We start from the raw sequence: 21,058 nt of genomic DNA on the forward strand, positions 1-21,058 counted from the left end.
ATATCCCTAGGTTAAAAACCAACCTGCACGTATAGTACCTGAAAATTTGTATAAGAAAAATCTGTTCATGGTGGGGAGAGTGGGAAAAGGGTGGTGGGAGATGGATCTTCTAAGCCTGGTATCTCCCGCATGGTTGGTGGTCCCGACTGATAGTTAGGGAGCTGACTTGGGTAAGTCCGGCTTCCTGTTCATCCTGAGAACAGTCTGGTAATCTCTGTACCCAAGAGCAAGAAAAAGAACTTAAAAAAAAAATCAACTTACATGTGTAATAGATGCCAGTTTTGTAAATTTAGAGAAAAATAAATCTTGAACGTTAAAAACAAAGAATATGTTTTATTTTATTGGTTGGAATTTCGAAGCTTATATTCAGATAAGTACAGATTTCCTTTTTTACATTCAGATGATTAAAATTTTTTACTTCCTCTAAATTTTTCTTCCGGAAGACCTAAGAAAAGAGGAAAGAAAAGACACCAAAGAGAAACAGTTTGATCTAACACTGAAATCAGCATATGTCATTGTTATATCAAAGCTTAAATTCCTCTGAAAAATAATACCTAGATTAATGTAATCAAGTTTCTAGATTAATGTAAATAGAGCTACCATACTTTGATTCACTAGACTTGAAATCTTGGCATTTCATTTTCCCTTTAATCCTTTTATCAATTAATCATCAGGTTCTAATAATTTCCTTCTGGATCTCTTTTGGATTTATCTTTCCTTTTCTAGTACTAGTTGTCACCCTGCCTTAGATCCTTATCATATCAGCGTGGGTTACTTTTAGTTCTGCAAAATTTAGAGATCATGTGCTGAGTGCCTAGATGGATAGGGAGCACAAGGGATACAGAAATTTCTAAGACAAAAAGCTCTACCCTAAAGGAATTTCTAGTCCAGGAGTGGAGAGATAATGTATAGACATGTCTAAAATGTCAGCTAACCTGTTCAATAAAGAGACTGTTTAGGTTTCAGAGGAAGGACAGTTTACTGCTGGAGGGGTTGTCTGGGGCAGTCTTTTTGGAAGTGTGCTTTGAGCAGGGCCTGTATGTGTAAGTAGGTTTTATTGGGTAGAGATTCAGGAAAACAAACCAGGGAATTAAGTGGAGTGCGGTACATGGGACACAAGGTACTTTTGTGGTCTGAAGAGCAGTAATTAGCTAAGTGTTACAGGAGGCTAGAATGGGTGGAGGTAGGCAAGTTCTCAAAAGGTGAGTGGGGCTAGACCCTAGAGTTGTGGGCCAAGGAGTTGGGACTCAGTTCACAAGATGGTGGAGGGATTGAAGCCTTTGATCCAGGGAATGTCACGATGAGATCTGTGCACTCACAGAATTAGCCTGACAAGAGTGTAGACTAGGCTAGAATGGGGAAAGGGGACCAAGACTGTTGTGATGCTAGTCCTGGTGTGCTGTTACAAAAGCTGGAGACTGAGCTCTCAAGGAGATGGATGTAAGCAGGCAAGGGAGCCGAGGAGGCATTGTTGGTGGGGGAAGATGTGGTGCCATTGACAGAAATCAGAGAGGCAGACGAGGGGCAGGTTTATGGGAAAGGTGATGAGGTTAACTTTGTTGTTTAATATTCTGACAGATACATCAGTGTACATCTGTCTTTCTATTGGGGTACACATTTCTAAGTAAAAGCCTAGACCGCGGAAAGAGATTGGAGTTGACCCTGCTGGGATGGATGGGCGTTGAGAGTGGTGGGAATGAGGTACAAATTGCAGAGAGGCCCGCACAGCGTCCTTGGGGAGTTCTCCCTCACAGGCGTCAGGAAGGAGAGGGACTGAGGTGGTGGGGGTGGTGAGGAGCTGGGGAAGTGAGGTGACGTGGAAGCTGGGGAAGGGAGTGTTCAGCCTGGGTGGGGCTGGGCAGTTCTAGCAGTGCTGTGGGGAGCTCATAGAGGGTGAGGTGGCAGTAAAGGCAGCTGCTTTGGTGACTCCGTGCATGGTAGAGGTGGATGGCAGATGGCTAGCATGAGGGTTAGAGATGGATGGGTGCTGAGAAATAGGCAGAGACATGCTGGTCTTTGAGCAGGTGGGAAAGGATGGGAGCCCAGTGGAGGATTCAGTATGAAAAGGAGAAGAAGTTACTGTGGACATAGAATTTTAAAAGCTGTAACAAATGCTTTTTTTGAAATTAATTTTGAAGGTATAGGGAGAAGGAGGGGTGGTTGATGGATTAGGGCCTGAGAGACCAGAAGGAGCTATTGCTGGGGACCCAGGGGGAAGGTTAGTTGAGGACAGGATATGGGAAACCATGGACTCTGAGGTGGAGGGTAGGAAATTTAAGAAGCCCTTGTACTTTGACTCTGGTCTTCCTGGCATTGTAGGATGATGCCGCCCTAACCGTGGGGCAGGGGAGGAGAGGAAGAATGGTATCAGGGGCTTAAAATGGAGAAGGTTTGGAGCTGATGCCTTGGAAAGGGACACAGCAATGAAGTCATGGATTGTGGAGTAGCCTTGAAGCCCCCTTACGTTTGGTAAATTAGGATGTCATGCACCTTCCTCTCCTTTTATGTTAGCAAGAGCATTCTTGGAAAAGATGGACCCGTCTGGGAACGATAACAAGTAAAGCCCAGAGAAGACTGATAGGCAAGTAGACTGACTGTGAATGGAAGACCAAGCCCTTGGTAGAAATGGGGCCGTAAGAGAGAACTAGCTGAGAGCAGCATAGGGACTTTCAGAGTTGGATTTTGGCACCAGTTTCTTTCTGACTTAGGACCAGGCAGAGGAGGGGAGGTTTGAGGGGTTGAAGTGGTGTGTAGACATTGGTAGAGATGGAGGAGGGGACTGAAGTTTGAGGCCAGGTGTTGGGAAGCTATCAGAGGTTGGGGGCAGAGTCGGATAGAGAGGAGGACTGTGATAAAACAAGGAAGCCAACCCAGAAGAGTTAGAATTGAGTCATTGGGATCAGCAGTAGCAAGCCGTGGTAGACTGTTGAATATGGTAGTGTCATGAAAACCGTGGTATTTTTCGACGATTGTTATGGCAGCTGTGTGCAGGGATATTTTAGAAGGGAGCATGACTGAACATGGTAAGAACGTCATGGGCCTTTCCAAGTAATCCTGATAGGCCTCAAGTTTTCAAAGTGATTTCTTAGAAACTCAGGGTTTGTTTGTTTATCCTAAAAATTTGGGGGCCCCTGGCTAGCTCATTGTGTAGAGCATGTGATTTGCTCTCTGCGTCGTGAGCTCAAGCCCCACGCTGGGCATGGAGCCTACTGAAAAAAAATTGTAAGTATTACTTTATCTGAGAAACAACTGGTTCTATATAAATTCCATTATTCTCTCACGCTATGATTGTAGCTTTAATCATTTCAAATTCTTATGTAAAGCTGATTTTGCTTCAGGGCATTCATTATTTTTCAGTTACGCTATTTTCCTTTAAACGTAAATGACTTAATGTGGATCCAATTTTGTTTTGTAGAATATAGTCAGTATAACGCTCTGAATGTTCCACTCCACAATAGGAGACATCAGGTAATGATGATGTTTTTATTTTCAGTGATGTGTATGTCAGATTTCTCAGATACAAGAATTTATTGTTTGGGCTTGTGTTTAGTGCACTAAACCATTGTGTTTAACTTTGGCTTTACTTTCTTATACATTTTTTTAAAAATTATGTAACTTGCTATTTATTGAATTGATAAGTAATACAGTTTTTTGCTTTCGTCTGATACCATTAGAACTGAATTACAGGATGCACTTACTTTGTGAGCCATATCTTTCTTATAGGTTGGTGGGCCTTGCACTTATATGGTCTAGGTTAAGTGGAGGAAGTCTGCTTGCCCAAACTGATGGTTTTCTGATTTCCTTAGATGGGAATATTAAAATCCAAGTGGGAGCAAATGAATTTAAAGTCAGGATTAATTATACTAGAATTTAAATGTTTTCTCTAAAACCAGACTTAAGAAAGTTGCTTGAGAAGAGTAATTGGATAGTTGACTTGATATACTTTTCACTTTAAAGCTGAAGATGCGGGACATTGCTGGGCAGGCCCTGGCTTTTGTTCAAGATCTGGTGACGGCTCTTCTGAACTTTCACACCTATACAGAACAGAGGATTCAGATTTTTCCTATTGATTCTGCCATTGAGCCTATATCTCCTTTGAATCAGAAGGTAAATTTAACTCCGTATACCTGTTATCTGCCCTGAACAAGTAGGAAGACACGTTCTTTCTTTTCAGACCACTGCTGTGCATCAGCCAAGTTTTGTGGGGGACATGGAAGAAAACCAGAATTCACGAGTCTTTGACCTTAAGATAAAATGTGGCAAACATGGAAATTTTTAAGAAATTAAATACTGGGGAAGTGTGGTTGGTAAGGCCAGTAGGAATATAAAGTTGTCAAGGAGGGGAGATTGCTGTTGGTGGTAGTGTCCGCCAAAAAGTCTCTGGGGATTTGAATGGGCTTTGACAAATGAGCAAGATTTGAAGAGGAGAGAAATAGGATAGGTGTTTTTTTCCTTCAGAAGAGGGCAAGACATGAGCAAAGTCACAGAGAAGGAAGGTGTAACAAAGTGGGTTGGGGTGGGGAGGGAGTGGAAAGCAAACTGTTCTGGCAAGAGTGTGAAGTCTTTGAAGTGCAGCGAGAGGTCAAGTTGCAAAGGAAAAAACATGGCTGCAGACTCTGGAAGCCCCCTAAGGTCGGTCCAAGGCACAGACTCGCTTTGTATGTAGGATGAGGGACTATTGCAGTTTTTTGACCAGGGTGTGACATAATGGGAAGTGCCATTTTATTGTTGGAAAACCTAATTTGCTGGCATTTTCTCCCTCCCTGTTTGTACTCACTGTATAACTTTTGTCACTGGGTATGTTTAAAACCAAAAAAAAATATATATATATATATATATATATATATATATATATATATATATATATATATGGATATATGGTATAGTTGACCTTTCCTGCTGGGGTATGGAGTGGGAGTGAAACTACTTCTCTGGTTGAGCTTTGGGGCATTTTCAGGGTTTGTGAAGTTTAAATAAGGAATAAGAAGAGGGTTGACTGTCATTCCCTTTAGTCCATGTGCTTTTTTGGGGCCTGGCAAATTTTGCTCCTTTCTTTCCTTTTTTCTCTCCAGCTAGTTCTACAAAAGGATTTCAAGTACCTTGCAAGATCACGTTTAACTGAAAAGGCAAAAATAAATAGCGTATTAGTTCTGTTTTGCTGTGTAATAGATTACACTAAAACTTAGTCATTTAAAACAACAGACATTTATTATCGCACATAGTTTCTGTGGATCAAGAATTAAGGAGAAAAGTATCTGCATATCTGGGGGACTTCTGGCTCATGATCTTTCATAAGCTTTCAGTCAACCTGACTGAGGCTGTTGTATTCATCTCAAGACTTGACTAGGGTGGGGCATTTGCTTCCCAGGTGGCTCACTTACACAGCTGGTGAGTTAGTATTGGTTGTTGGCTGGGAGCCTTGGTTTCTCATTGAGTACACTTCTCCATAGGACTACTGGAGTTTCTCAAGGCAGAGGTTAATTTCCCCTAGAATAAGTGATCTAAGAGAGTAAAGCCACAATGCCTGTTATGACTTAGTACTGAATACTATCCCTGCTACCATGTTGTCTTGGTCACAGAGACCAGCCCTGAAAGAGTGTGCAAGGGTACTACACAAAGTCAGGAATAGCCAAGGCAGGGATCACTGGGGCCATCTTGAAGGCTGGGTCCCACAGGGAAGAAATTGAGGGATCTTGCCATCGATTTATGCTCTAAGTGTCCCATAATGTGGCATTCTGAAATGAATATGCCACTTTTCCTACTTAGCTGATCGCTTGTTTTTGCATTATTATTGCAGTGTTTTCAAGGTTTGAATAGTGTTTATGTCCATGTATCCAGTAAGTACCTAGTAGTAGAGCAAAAGCTATGCTCTGGAGTCAGACGACTGGGGTCCAGCCACTTTCTGTGTCCCCTTGGGCAATTTATTTAACCTTTCTGTGCTTCAGTTTCCTGATATTTAGAATGGAGGATAGAGTACATATCTCACAGGTATGTGTATTTGAGGATTAAGTAGATAATACATGTGAAGTACTAAGATTAGTGCCTGGCACATAGTAAGCACTCAATAAAGGTTAGTTCTTATTATCATTATACCTTACCCATAGGAAACCTTCAAGAAGTGCTTGGTTTTCATCAGTTTTGATTGGACTCTCTGCCTCTATTGAAATTAATAAACAAACTTTGGGCCTTTGAAATGCTTTTTAATTTCACTGTGGGGAAAAGTTTTCAGCTGACTTGGGTAGGGAAAAAAATACTGCAGTGTTTTAATATAAAAGTTCTATTTTCTTTTATACTTCCTATAATATCAAAAAATATATTTTACCCAATACTGGTTCTTTATCCCTTTCTGGAGTTTTATTTTAGTTTGTTGCCTCATTATGCCCACACAGTGAGAATATGTTAATTTTGCCTGAAACACTTCATCACTTTGAAAAATTCATGTATTTCTCAATACTTTACCTTTGGCCTATGAAAGGTTCTGTGTGGTTTTTCTAATAAGTCTTATTATTGAATAGGTCTCTATTATTCCGAAATTCAGAAACCACTTGTTAAAAGATGACCAGAGCATTTAGACTTGTTCATAGAATCACAAAGTAGACATCTATGATTGAAGGCCGGAGAGATCAAGTGAGTTGCGTAGGGCCAGATACCTATAGTTTGTAGTATGGCCAGTGGAATCACATTTCTGCATAATGAGATCTTATATTTCTATACTGAGAAATCAAAATTTGAGCCATTATACAGTACTTTGATAACTGAGATATTTCACAAGTGGAAAATAACTTTTTGCTTTTAAATTGTCTAAATCCCTATAGGATTTTTTTTTCTGAATTTATTCTTCATACTGAATTAGTTCTTTATAAATACTAAGGTATTGGTGATAGTTATAAAAGTTTTTTAATCCTCATGTTGGTGGTAATTATATTCCTAGAATTTGTGAACCTTGAACCTTGTACACAGTAAAAATAAGAAGCTATCCTCAATAGATTTGTTGTGTTTTTTTTTAAATGAGGCACATAACATAAAAATCTTTCATACAGTTTTGACCTTTCTTTTCTTTTCTCTTCTTTTCTTTTCTGAGACCTCTCTAGAGAAGCAGGTGTTTGGGGAAAGGCCTGTTGGTGTGGGTTGTAATGCAGTGTCTCCTTGGTGTGTCCTCCCACATTTGGTTGTTAATGATGTCATCCCTCTTCAAGTTACTTCTTTTGGAATGAGATGGGGACTTGGGGAATTGTATTTGGGACTGTTAGAGGTGAGCATCTCTATTTTGTAAAGGCCAAACCTTTTCCTAGAAAAACTTTTTAGGAAAAAGTTTCCAAGAGAATTTATGTTTATAACTCCATTTATAAATCTGTGGATACTTGTTGTTTTTTAGTGATGTAACTCACAGTTCTTTCCCTTCTGTGTAGTTCTCGCAATACCTTCATGAAAATGCGTCCTATGTCCGCCCTCTTGAGGAAGGAATGCTTCATTTATTTGAAAGTATTACTGAGGATACTGTGACTGTCCTGGTAATTTTCTTCTGTTTTACTTCTGGAAGTGGAAGCTCCTCTTTGTCAAATAACACTATTAACCATGAAATTATTTTTCTTTTCCAGGAGACAACTGTGAAATTGAAAACTTTTTCAGAGCATCTAACCTCTTATATATGTTTTCTTAAGAAGATTCTTCCTTATCAGTTGAAAAGGTACTTACCCTTGAGGCCAGGAAGGTCCGGGAGTTGTGGGGTGTCCCCTGACCTGTGCTGGCGTTAAAAGCGATGTGTGCCCCTTGTGAGCTGCCTGATCGTTCTGTACCCCAGCCAATTTGGACTTCTGTGAGAAAGGGTCATTTAATGGCTTGAGCGGCATAAACTTAAATTTAAGAAAATGGAATTGTAGTGCACCAGTTAGGATTTTTTGAGTAGTTCTATAATGTGGTTACTGCTCTAACTATATAATGCTGTGAATCGGTATTTTCAGTGATTGTCAATAACACATTTACTGAAAGAAATCTTTCAATTTTATCCTTTTTGCCGTAAACACCTAGATGGGGGTTATAGTAATTAGCTTCTACAAGTGGATCAATAATCATTAGGTTTCTTTGAAGTGATATTTTCTTGTCTTTATTATTGGTGATTTATTTAAATAAGTTATAAGCTAAAAACTTTATCTGCGCCAGCCCTCATAGAAGATATCATTTGATAACCTTAAATATTCTTTGTTAAGTATTTCTGGAAGGAAAAGAGAAAATAATCCATATAACTGGAAATTTGATAATATTGCTTGTATGTTTTGATACTTTTGGTCTAAAATTATCAAGACCCTTAATTCATCTGAATCTTTTCATCCTAAGATTTAGCCTTTAAAAAAAATTTAAAAATAATACAACTGGAATGTAAGAGAAGTCAGAACATATGTGTATTATAATATATTGTAAGATAAGATTTAGAAAATATATAGATGAGTAACATAGATATTGAAAATGTGCAAGTAATTATGGTTCATAAATCTTGATAAAGCTAAAGAAATAGGTTTTACCTTTTCAAAAATGTAAACTTTCATTATTTAAAAAATTTATTATGTGTTAAAAGCCATTTTATTTCCTAATTCTAACCTGACAAGGTATTTTGCTAACCAAATTTTATGATTTGTGGATATGACAGAATTTTAGGAATCAGAGAATTAGGACTTAAACTAATAATTATGAATTACAATTTCATTCAGATTAATAGAGTTTATAGTTCAATGTAAAGTTTTTGAAAATTGACTTTAGAAGTTTAACCACTAAATTGAATATATCTTACTGATTTGGCTTATGTTTAAGAAGAATCTATTTGAGAACCATTGCAAAGGTAGTTTTTGCTACTTGAAACAGTTATGCATTTTTATTTTACCTTTATTTTTTTCACTGTTACATTTTTAGAAACATTGGATAAGTCCTTTCTTAATTTTATATTCCTATTCTTGGGATGTTTTGTCCTCTGCCTCATCACGTATTTATGTTTTTAGACAACTTTTCATCATTGGTTTAAAAACCACTTCAATTGACAAGGTGACAAGGTGACATGTTCTTTTTAGTAGTAAGTGGGCTTAGTATTGAATGAATAGCTGTCTGCTCTAAAGTAGAGAAGGAGAAGGAAGAGGATATGATTACCATTCCTGTGCTAATAACGTGCCTAGCTTTTTGCTTGATTTCCGGCATATTTTTAATAAACACTGTTAAGAGTCCACGTGTTTTTTTGGCCTTATAATTATTTCCCCAAGTAACCCTTTAAAATAGAAAATGAAATAATGTATTATATTATTAGCCATTGATTTTTTTTTTAAGGATTTTATTTATTTATTTGACAGGTGGAGATCACAAGTAGGCAGAGAAGCAGGCAGAGAGAGAGGAGGAAGCAGGCTCCCCACTGAGCAGAGAGCCCAATGTGGGGCTCTATCCCAGGACTGTGGGATCATGACCTGAATCGAAGGCAGAGGCTTTAACCCGCTGAGCCACCCTAGCATCCCTAGCCATTGATTTTTAGATTTGAGTGTATAGATTGGTTTTTTTCCATCTGTTTGGCTTTTACAAATATATATACTAACAAGGTTTCTTTAGGAATTCAATGTATGAAATATTTTTCTTGGCAAGTTTTTTCTTCTTTCTTTTTTTTTTTAAAGATTTTATTTATTTATTTGAGAGAGAGAGAGCACAAGTAGGCAGAGAGGCAGGCAGAGGGAGAAGGGGAAGCAGACTCCCCACTGAGCAGAGAGCCCGATGTGGGGCTCGATCCCAGGACCCTGAGATCATGACCTGAGCTGAAGGCAGAGGCCTAACCCACTGAGCCACCCAGGCGTCCCTTTTTCTTTCTTTCTTTTTTAATAAAGTAAGTTCTGTGTCTAGTGTGGGGTTTGAGCTTATGATCCTGAGATCAAGAGTCCCATGCTCTATTTACTGAGCCACCTAGGCACCGTTCCTCAAAAAGAAATTTATTTCCCTCAAAGTATTTTTAAGGGAAATAGTTTTGTGCTGCTCTAAGGATGGAAAGACAATGGCCATCTGCCTTTGTTTGTTTGCTTTTTTTCTGTTTGGATCTCTGTTAGTCATTTGCAGCAAACAGGTGTATGTATTGTGGTCTAGAAAATAGAATCTTATAAATGAGATCAGTTTTATTTTTTTCTTGGAAAGTTTCTCTTTGGATATAGTTGTTTGAGAATTCAGGTGATTTAGTACAGCTGTTTGAAAATCATTCGGATGCTCACTTTTGAAAAATCTGTTCATTCCTAGTTTAGAAGAAGAATGTGAATCTTCTCTTTGCACATCTGCATTGAGAGCCAGGAACCTAGAGCTGTCTCAGGACATGAAAAAGATGACAGCTGTGTTTGAGAAGCTGGAGACTTATATCCATCTTCTTGCCTTGCCAAGTAAGTTTTTGGTTGTTCATGGTTCAACTTGAAGAGCTTAGAGTAGAAGAAGCTGGAGAAGGGAGTTGTTTAGTTTCTTTGAATAGAAGAGTATAGGATCTGGAGTCAGAAAAACTTGAATTCAAATCTTCCAGCCCCTTTCACATTTATGATCTTTAGCAAATCACTTTACTTCTCTGTACCTGTTTTCCCCCATTTTTAAAATGGAGGTAAAATAATTATTAAGTTAAATTAAGAATATACAATATTAGGCATTGAAGACATGCATTAAATATTAATTCCCTTTCTCTCCATCTTTTTTTTTTAAATGGAGAGGGGCAAAGCATAAGAATTGTAGCAACTTTCCAACAAGTAGCATGGGGTAAGGAGGTTTGGAAGTAAAAATGTCTTTTGTTTTGTTTTGCTGTAACTTGGAAAGAGTATTTTCAGGTAATAGAATGGATCTTGATTTTAAGAATGCTGTGATTTTTCTGGTACTGTCATTTGTTTTCCTGTAACAGATTTAATGTGGTATAATTTATATACCATTTAATCTACATTTAAAGTATAATGTTCAATGGTTTTTAGTATATTCACAGATATGTGCACCATCACACACCAATGTTAATTTTAAAATATTTTCATCACTTTAAGAAGAAATCCTATATAGTTTAGCTATTACCTCATTCCCCTATTCTGTCTCTCCCTGGCACGAAGCAACTTCTGATGTACTTTCTGTCTATAGATTTGCCTAATCTGAACATTTTGTATAAATGGAATCATATAATATGTGGTCTTTTATGACTGCTTTTTTTCACTCAGCCCAATGTTCTCAAAATTCATCCATTTCTTTTTATTGCAGAATAATACTCCATTATATATCCCACCACATTTTATTTACCCGTCAGTTGATGGATAGTTTGTGTAGTTTCAGCCTTTTGGCTGTTATGAATAATGATGCTGTAGATAATTGTGAACAAGTGTTTGAGTGAGCATAGCCTTCATTTCTCTTGGGTATATACCTAGGGGTGGAATTGCTGGATTATATGACAACTATGTTTAACTATTGGTAGAACTGCCATACTGTTTTCCAACTAGCAAAGTATGAGTGTTCTGATTCTCCACATCCTCACCAGCATTTATTATTATCTCACTTTTTGGTTTTACCCATCCTAGTGTTACCTGACTTTCTGAAGTGGTTTCTCATTACAGTTTTGATTTGTATTTCCCTGATGTCTAATGATGTCAAGCATCTTTTCATGTCTTTATTGGCTTTTTATATATCTTCTTTGGAAATAGGTTTATTCATATCCTTTCTCTATTTCTCAGTTGGGTTATCTCTTTATTATTGAGTTTTATACATTCTAGATCAAATCCCTTTTTGGGTACATGATTGACAGTATTTTCTTCCATTTTGTGGATTATCTTTTCACTTTTTTGATGGTGTCCATTCCATAATGAAAGTTTGTTATTTTGGTGAAGTCCAATTTGTCTTTATTTTATTGCTCATGCTTTTGGTATCATATCTAGGAATATGTTGTCAAATTTGGGGTCATAAAAACTATCCCCTATGTTTTCTTCTAAGAGTGTATAGTTTTAACCCTATGTTTAGGCCTTTGATCCATTCTGAGTTAATTTTTGTATCTGGTGTGAGGTATCTTTTGCATGTGTTTATCCAGTTTTCTCAACACCATTTATTGAAAAGACTACTTTTTCCCTATTGAATGGCCTTGGCACACTTGTTAAGAATCAGTTGATCATAGATGTATGGATTTATTTCTAGACTCTCAGATTTATTCCAGTGATCTATGTATCCTCTGCCAATACTATACTGTCTTGATGACTTTTGCTCTGTAGTTAGTTTTGAGATCAAGAAGTGAAAGTTCTTCTACTTTGTTCTTCCTTTTCAAGATTATTTGGCTGTTACTGTTCTCTTAACAATTCCATATGAATTTTGGAATCAGCTAGTTAGTTTCTATGAAAAAATCAGCTGGGATTCTGATACTTTATTGAATCTGTAGATCAGTTTGGGGAGTTTCTGTGTCTCCCTAAAAGATACATGAAATTCCACCCCAGTATCTCTATTTGTAACTTTATTTGGAAATAGGATCTCTGCAGATGAAATCAAAATAAGGTGGGGTTCTACTAGTTTAGGGAGAGCCTTATTAATCCAGTGACTGCTATCCTTCCATCATTGTAAGGAGAGATTTGGAGACATACGGAGTCACAGGAGAGACTCGGGGAGGCCATATGAAGATAGAGGCAAGAATTAGAATAATTCTGCCACAGGCCAGGGAACCTGGGAGAGGCAAGAAATTCTCCTTATTATTATTTTCCTTATTAATTATTATTATTATTATTGTTACTCCTTATTATTATTCTCCTCTGGAGTCTTTGGAGGAAGTGTGGCCCTGTCAGCACTTTGATTTCAGACTTTTGGCTTCCAGAACTGTAAGAAAAGTATCTTCTGTTGGTTTAAACCACCACCTTTGTGGTCTTACGTTGTAGCAGCCCTGGCAATGTGGGAGCATTGCCATCTTAACGATGTTAAATTTCTAGTTCATGAACATGGTATATTTTTCCATCTAGGTAGACCTTCTTTGATTTTATTTTGTAGTTTTTCAGATTAAGCATGCTGATGTTGTTTCTCAGGGCTGTTCAGCATTCAGCATGCACGTAGTTGCCCTGGGGTGACAGTGGTTTTGCCAGGGACCTTTCCCTGTTTTGTTTTTTGATCTCACCAGGGATAAGCTCCACTGATTGCTGGCTGACTGATATCTTGTTTTTAACAATGCCTTGGGGGCATAAATTGCTCCACTGTTGATCCAGTTGAATTTGGGCTTCTTTATGTCTATGTTTTTTGAGATCAGTGTTTGAGGTTTGTTATGACCTCAGGAGGGCTCTTCTTAGCTGTTTTCTTCCCCTCTGGTAAACCAGCCAGATGTTTAACTCACATCTTTAATGCATCTACTAGTTTCCTGTTAACTGCTTTCCCACAAGCTCCGATTTTTTGAGAAAACGTTTAGACTTGAACTTCTCCATACTCTATTGAGAGTGAAATCAATTCCTTTGGGAACAGATTCAGAATTTTCTGTTTTAAGGCCTGTGCCTCCCTTGGGCTAAATCTCTGAGCCATGGTTGTGGTGCTGGAGATGGGGACAATGCTGTACTTCTGAGTAACACTCTTGATTTAGTGGCTGAGCGCTGGTGGAGCTGAGGTAGGGCCACAGCCTCCAGTCTCCCTGGCTTGCCCTTTCTGTGCGGATAAAATGAGCTAGGCAAGGGTATGGAGAACCCCAGTTTCTCAGCAGTGCTGGGCTCATGGTAGAGCCTCCATCCCACAAGTTGGGGCTGCGTGGAAGAACTACCACCTCTCTGTCATACTCAGCCTGAACTTAGCTTTAACAGGTAGGTGGGGACAAGAGGAGAAATGCAGTCCTCCAGTTATAGGAGAGTTATATTCTTGGCCTCACCATTCTGGAGTGGGATTTCCAGCTCACTGAGCTGATGAGGGGATTGGGGGAATGGGTCTTTGTTCAAATACCACAGATTCTGGCTGTTCTTAGAGTTGTTAAAGATTTTTTCTTTTTTTTCCTTTGTTTTTAAAAGATTCGCTTGATAAATGTTTCTTCATTTACTGTATCTACTTAGGGTTATTTCCAGAGTCTTAAATAGTTGTTTTTAGAATAATTTTCAGGGGTGCCTGGTGGCCCAGTCAGTTAATAAGCATCTGCCTTCTACTCAGGTCATGATCTCAGGCTGGGATTGAGCCCCACGTAGGGTTCTCTGCTCAGCAGGGAGTCTTCTTCTCCCTACCCACCTCCCCCACTCCTCCACCCCTCTCCTGCTCTCTTTCTCGCTCTCAAATAAATAAATAAATAAAATCTTTTAAAATAAAATAATATAATTTTCACCAGTTTTGGGGGGAGCATTGGTGTGTGGAGCTGCTCATGTGGTCATATCAGAAGTAGAAGTCTGAATAATGATGTTTTTAGTGAGGTTCAACAAATAACATGTAGGGAAAGAAGACGTCGAGAAATGTGCTCTGTAGTAATAAGGTTGAAATTCACTAACCTTTTTTTTTTTTTAAGATTATTTATTTATTTATTTGACAGCGAGAGAGAGAGATCACAAATAGGCAGAGAGGCAGATAGAGAGAGAGGGGGAAGCAGGCTCCCTGCTGAGCAGAGAGCCTGATATGGGGCTCAATCCCAGGACCCTGAGATCATGACCTGAGCTAAAGGCAGAGGCTTAACCCACTGAGCCACCCAGGCACCTCACAAACTTTTATTTCAAAAAGGATCATAAAATATGTAATCCTACTTAACAATTTAATTTTGATTCTTAACTATTAAAAATATTTGTGGATGTGGATAATGCAAATCAGTCAGTTGTGGCTGTATTTATCACCATTATATCTGACTGTGTCTGCAAGGATTTCAGGACCCATTATTTCCAGCACATCACAGGCAGTCTTTATTCTCTCTGTTCCCAAAAGTGGAAGAGGGTGGGTTGTCAGTTTTGCAGGCGAGGAAGTCTTCTAGGGAAATGCTTAGGCTTGTGATTTTGGTTTCCTAGGTACAGAGCCAGACGGACTCCTTCGGACAAACTACGGTTCTGTCTTAACAAACGTTGGTGCTGCTCTGCATGGATTTCATGATGTTGTGAAAGGTGAGGCTTGAAAAGTACATCAGTGAGCTAAAAACCTGCATCTTATTTTCTCAGCTCTGACCAAGTGAGATTTAAACAAATACTGCCAAGGCTAATAGACCCCAGAAAAAGGCTTAGTAGCATTTGGCTTCTGTTGAAGTGCACAGCTCACTGCCGTCTGCTTTTTCCATCTGCTTCATTTCTGAAGGTAAACAAAGCGCTGAAGAGAAACCCTTGTGCACAGTGCTTTAGCCAAAAATGCATTGCACTGATTGCAGGCAGGTATATGAATTTTATCAAGCCAGACATGCTTATTGAAAAGCATTTAGCAAAATACTTTGCATGTGTTAGAGCCCAAGCATGAAGGAATTGAGGAAATCGGGGTTTAAAGTTCCAAGAAAGAATGTACTAACTTTGCACCATCCTTTGCATTTTTATGTTTAAAGTGCCCATTTTAAGCCCTGTTTTGCTCAGGGGAACCTTGAGAAGTGAAGGTTTGCTTTTAAGCTTTGGCTGGTGTTTAATTGCTGTAGACTAAGAAAAAGTTGGCTGAAGGACATTTCATATGCTTTTTTTTTTAAGATTTTATTTATTTATTTGATAGACAGTGAGAGCTTCTCCCCATGGAGCTGGGAGCCCGATGCGGGACTCGATCCCGGGACTCCAGGATCATGACCTGAGCCGAAGGCAGTTGTCCAACCAACTGAGCCACCCAGGCGCCCATATTTCATATGCTTCTTAGCTAACTGATTCTGAGTTGCCTTTTTAATCTATAGGTCTGCGTGGCTTCTCGGTTTTTTCTTTCTTTTCCTTTTGAAGACAGTTGGTGCAGGGGAAGGAGGAAAGGACAGAAGCAGTTATCAGAAATAGCCCAGATTAATAATAGCCTCGATTATTCATTGTGGTGTGGAGGTAACGATTGCGGGCCTGTTACTAGTTTCACAGAAAATAATTTTAAAAACTTACGAGTGTTGGAAAGCATGTACAAGTTGGGTATATTCAGGCCCTTCTGTAGATTGGCATGTAACCTCTGGCACTGGGAATCATTCATTCTTAGTGCCAACAGTCTCACCTAGCACCACCTTACCATTCAGTAAGGTGAATTTCACCACCCTCTTAGTGCCTCTGCTTGTTTCTGTCCTTGCAGACATAATGTAAAGAGAGAATACTGGGCAATAGGAAGGGTGGTTGGCAAGATTATGGGGTCCAGTTGCTAGGTTTACAGTTCAAATTTGTCTTCTTACCTAGCTTGGAAGACAGCTGTGTATCTCTCAGGGAGAACATCAGAGTGAACATCAACTGGCATTAACAGAAGAAGCTTTGTGATTTCAAGAACTCTCAAACCTCTTCCCTTCCTGCTTTGCCCTGAATAATTGCTTGATCTGAGGTAGGAGGCAGGCAGGCAAGTGTCAGTGTAAAAAGAGAGCTAGAGATTTATAAACGTGCCGATCCTACATGGATTTAAAATAGGTATGAATTAATCTTTTAACAAGGGAATTCTAAGTGAGAACTGTTGATTTTTAGTGTCAGGTCTAAAGCAAGTAGACTCATAGGAATCATAAAAAGAAACCCCAGGGTGCCTGGGTGGCTCAATTGGTTAAGTGTCAGCCTTCAACTCAGGTCATGATGGGATGGAGTCCCACATCAGGCTTCTTGCTCAGTGGGGAGCCTGCTTCTCCCTCTGCCTGCTGCTCCCCTTGCTTTTGCTCTCTCTGTCAAATGAATAAATAATCTTAAATCTTAAAAAAAGGGGAAAAAATCTGGCCTAGGACACATGGTTTCTTTGTTCTTTTGGATTTAAAAATTAATGCTAAGGAACACCCTAAATAATTGAAATATTTGGACTCAGTAAAGAATTGGTTCAGGAGAATTATTGCTGTCAAACTACAGTGGCCCTGTTCCAGTGGAAACCACATCAGTGTTCATAGTACTATATGACTTTTATAAGTATCTCAGTCATCTACCAATCACCTAAAGGTACCTGCTAGCCGAGTCGTATTAAGCTTTGTGTACTTCCAGTAAAATAGTGACTACAACTTTCTGTAGTGTGTAGCAAGAGAATGTCTGTGTTAGAGGCTAGTAAATTCAGTATATAAAAATGTTCAGTGGGTTGCCTGGGTGTCTCGGTTAAGCAGATGACTCTTGATTTCGACTCAGGACATGATCTCAGGGTCCTGGGATCAAGCCCTTTGTCGGGCTCTGTGCTCAGTGGGGAGTCTGTTTGAGTAGTCTCTTTGTCCCTCTTCTGTGCACTCCCGCTCTCTCTCTAAAGTAAATAATTAAAAAGTTGTGTTCCACTTGAATTTTTATTCACTTTTTTATATTTTTATATAGAATTTTTATATAGAGGATAATCATTTATTTTGAAAAAATATAAACATAATAGTAATGTGCCAATATTGGTTTCTGTGCTGTGAGAACTGTACCATAGTAATGTAAGGTGTTACTAGTAGGGAAAACTGGCTAAAGGGTATACAGAAAGTCTCTGTAACCTTTCTGTGAATCTAAAACTGTCTTAAATTACAGTTTACATATATATGTATATATCTATATTAAATAAAACAATTTGCCAGTTTTAAAATTTTAATAAAAATATTTTTATTCATAAGATAGTGATTTTGTGTTAAAATATTATGATCATATCAGGTTAAATCTGAAATGCCATTTCTTTCTAACTAGTCTTATTTCTTTTAAGTTATCCATAGTCTAAAATCAACTAGTTTTCTTGATTCTGAATAAGTGCAATTCTCTGCATACACACTTGTTATAAAAATTAATTTTCGTATTTTGTGATTTATTTTTGGCTTTGTTGGTAATGATAGTTCATGCTGTTGTACCTGAAGTATTCTAAAAAAGGCGGAGGAGAATGAATTGTGAACAATTTATTATTTAAAAAGATCATTACCTTTCCTCCATAAATCAGTGTTGTCTTAAGAATTCTCCCATTATCCCTTATTTCCGGGACAAAATCATTTTTTTCTCAGAGACCCAGAAAACCCTAAGCTTAGTAGTTTGGCCAGTTTCACCTACTGCAATTTCTTTTAACTTTTTTTTATATCTAAGTCTCTCTCCTGTGCTTTCCTGACTATAGGCTTTGTTGTAATATTCTGGGACTGGGAGCAGTGGCCTGTGAAGTCAGACATGGGAGTGTTCAATCCTGGTTTGGCTGTGTAGACCCTTGTCCGTGTCAGTTAGGGTATGTACTAACAAACTAGCTATGGTCCAGTAAGGATTGTGGGACATCGTGCCTCTGTTGGTCATTCTGTTCCAACCTCATGGTTAGCCTATAAGAGTGCGAGATAAATTCTCATCTGTGCCTGCCTAGACTATCAAAACAGCATTTTTAACTGGTAAGTACTGGTTAGGGTCATTTACTGAGCACTAGAAGAAGGGCAAACTCTCCAATGAGGAGGGATCATCAGCCACAAGCTGGTGGTGGGAATAGAGACCCCAGGATGGTATTAAGAGACTCTCACTTGTCACTATTCTTTCCACGTGATTTTGTGACCTAAGTAATATTCAGGACAATCCTGATAGAGTTGGGACTATTTTTTTTTTGTTGTTATTATTCAGATTTACTGCATAAGTCTCTAAGAGTAGATATGAAAAGTTAACAGGCTGGTTGTGTGCAACTTGTTTATGGATAGTAAGAGTTTTCATTTGATTGCTTTTATAGATATTTCTAAACATTACAGTCAGAAAGCTACAATAGAGCATGAACTTCCAACAGCAACACAGAAGCTTATTACAACTAATGACTGTATTCTGTCATCATTAGTAGCATTAACAAATGGAGCAGGAAAGGTAAGTTTATAATTTATAGCTTATCTGGTTTATAGTGTCATTAATTTTAATTTAAATCTTGTGTAAGCTCTTTTTTTTTTTTTTTTTCCTTGAATGACATAGGAAAATTAATCTGTATAAAAGGATTTTGGAATATCAGACTTTTTTGTAAAATAAAGTTGTCTTCCTTCTCCTTCTCCCTACCCAATATTTTAAACAATGTGGGAGTGACTGTTCAGCCTTTGTGATGAGTAAGTAGATCACTCACAGTTTTTTTTTTAGGGAGATATTGATGATCATTATACATCTTTGTGTATATCAAATGTCTCCTTTACAGAAATTGGGAGCATATATAAAAAGAAAAAAGAACCAGTAAAACCTTTGTTAAGACTTTTTCGCTTCTAGTTTTTTGTCACATTGCTACTTCTGTGGATTTTTTTTTTTAAGATTTTATTTATTTATTTGACAGATAGAGATCACATGTAGGCAGAGAGGCAGGCAGAGAGACAGAGAGGAGGAAGCAGGCTCCCTCCTGAGCAGACAGCCCGATGTGGGGCTCGATCCCAGGATCCTGGGATCATGACCTGAGCCAAAGGCAGAGACTTTAACCCACTGAGCCACCCAGGCGCTCCTGTGATTTGATTTCTTAACAAGTACTTTTAAGGTGACTTTAACACGTGTCTTTTTATAGAACCATTAATATTAGATAATGATTATTTGGATCATTAAACACTTAATTATTATCATAAACTGACCAAAATGCATTTTTTCTAAAAATTCTATCTTGGATGTTCTGATTTCAGCAGTTGTTATATTCTCAATACTGCTTTACTGATTCAGATTTCCTTGAGAACTACCCATATATGTATAACTGGAAGGACTGTATTCAGACCTATCTTAGCCCATTTATTTCAGTGGATGCATCCTAATTTCTCAAGGAAATTTCTCTGTGTTTATATGGCAATATTTTTCTGACTGGTTGTGGGTTTTTTTTTTTAATTTTTTTTTTTTAAATTCACATGTAATGTGTTATTAGCCCCAGGGGTACAGGTCTGTGCATCGTCAGGCTTACATACTTCTGACTGGTTGAGTTTTATAGAAACATTTTTTTTTTAGGTAATTAAGTGAATCAGAATGATCACAGATCAGATTATATATTCAGTGTCATCTTTTCCAGACTCAGACTGGTCTTTGTGACACTTTGTTAGAGCTTGGGGCCATCATTAAAAGGTTTAAAACATTTAGGTTCTGTCATTAAAACATTTAGGTTCTGTCAGCTCACGGATCTGTGCCTACAGAGTTCCTCAGCCAGAAGACCATCCCTGCGGCCACTTCTTGAACACTTGAATCTACAGGCATGCCATAGCTTCTGAAGATAATTCTAGCTTTGATTTAAGTATGGAAGATTTTGGAAAAAAAAACTTTGGCATTTTAGAGGAGTCTCCACATTTTTCAACTTTTATGAAAACTCTGAAATATTTAATACCTGGGTCCTTCACAGCTAATATTAGATTGGCTTTACCTGAAACATTAAAATGTCTCAAGGACAGGTCTACAATCTTCATTCTGAGATTTTTGTAAATGGTTCTTAACTGAAATAAGTATCTGAACTAATGTTAGTTGGTGAGAGCTTAATACTTAGCTAATGTGATTCGATTAAACTAAAATTTATAGTTTATAATTTTTAAAAGCCCAGTAAGAAAATGTAATGATATATGCATATTGAAGAACATTTAGAAAGTATAGAAGTATTAGAAAGAGGAAAGAAAATAAACCTCACCATATACTGCAATGACCTAAAATGCAAACCCTGGGTATGTGATTTTCCATGTCCTTTACAGGTGATATAAGTCTTAAGACCTTTAGAATCCTTTATTTTCTTGAATACTACCTAGAACAGAATTTCATTTGATACAGTAAAATGATGAAAAATAAAACCTTTCAGACCATTAGTGATTCACTGCTTACTTTTTGGTCAGTTTCTGCCGAGGCTTAGGATGTTTTGTTCTATAAGTCACTTCTTATTTATCAAAATAGGATATGCTTTAATGTAACCATGACTTTAATTTTTCTGGCTAATAACCTTCTCAGACATTTTTAATTATATCACCATTTCATACAGCACTGTAGATTCAAAGTCATGGCTCAGTCATGGATCTTCATGGCTGCTTACACAGATTTAATACAAGTTAAATCTATTAATAACAGGGGCTACTAAATTGCTAGTCTTTATTATATGTGTAAATCACAAATTGAGA

General features: G+C 38.0%; 1 protein-coding gene across 1 annotated transcript in view; it reads left to right on the top strand.

The window, feature by feature from the left end:
* The window catches only part of PPP1R21 (protein phosphatase 1 regulatory subunit 21), a 62,812-nt gene that overhangs the window by 18,952 nt on the left and 22,802 nt on the right, over positions 1–21,058 (top strand). The window contains exons 8-14 of the mRNA XM_032352053.1: positions 3,416–3,468; positions 3,958–4,107; positions 7,410–7,511; positions 7,599–7,687; positions 10,252–10,388; positions 14,946–15,038; positions 18,694–18,821. Coding sequence (XP_032207944.1) covers positions 3,416–3,468; positions 3,958–4,107; positions 7,410–7,511; positions 7,599–7,687; positions 10,252–10,388; positions 14,946–15,038; positions 18,694–18,821 — 752 coding nt within the window. The remainder of the gene's footprint in view (positions 1–3,415; positions 3,469–3,957; positions 4,108–7,409; positions 7,512–7,598; positions 7,688–10,251; positions 10,389–14,945; positions 15,039–18,693; positions 18,822–21,058) is intronic.

Source organism: Mustela erminea, chromosome 7 (genome assembly GCF_009829155.1).
Source record: "Mustela erminea isolate mMusErm1 chromosome 7, mMusErm1.Pri, whole genome shotgun sequence".
Lineage (NCBI taxonomy): Eukaryota > Metazoa > Chordata > Mammalia > Carnivora > Mustelidae > Mustela > Mustela erminea.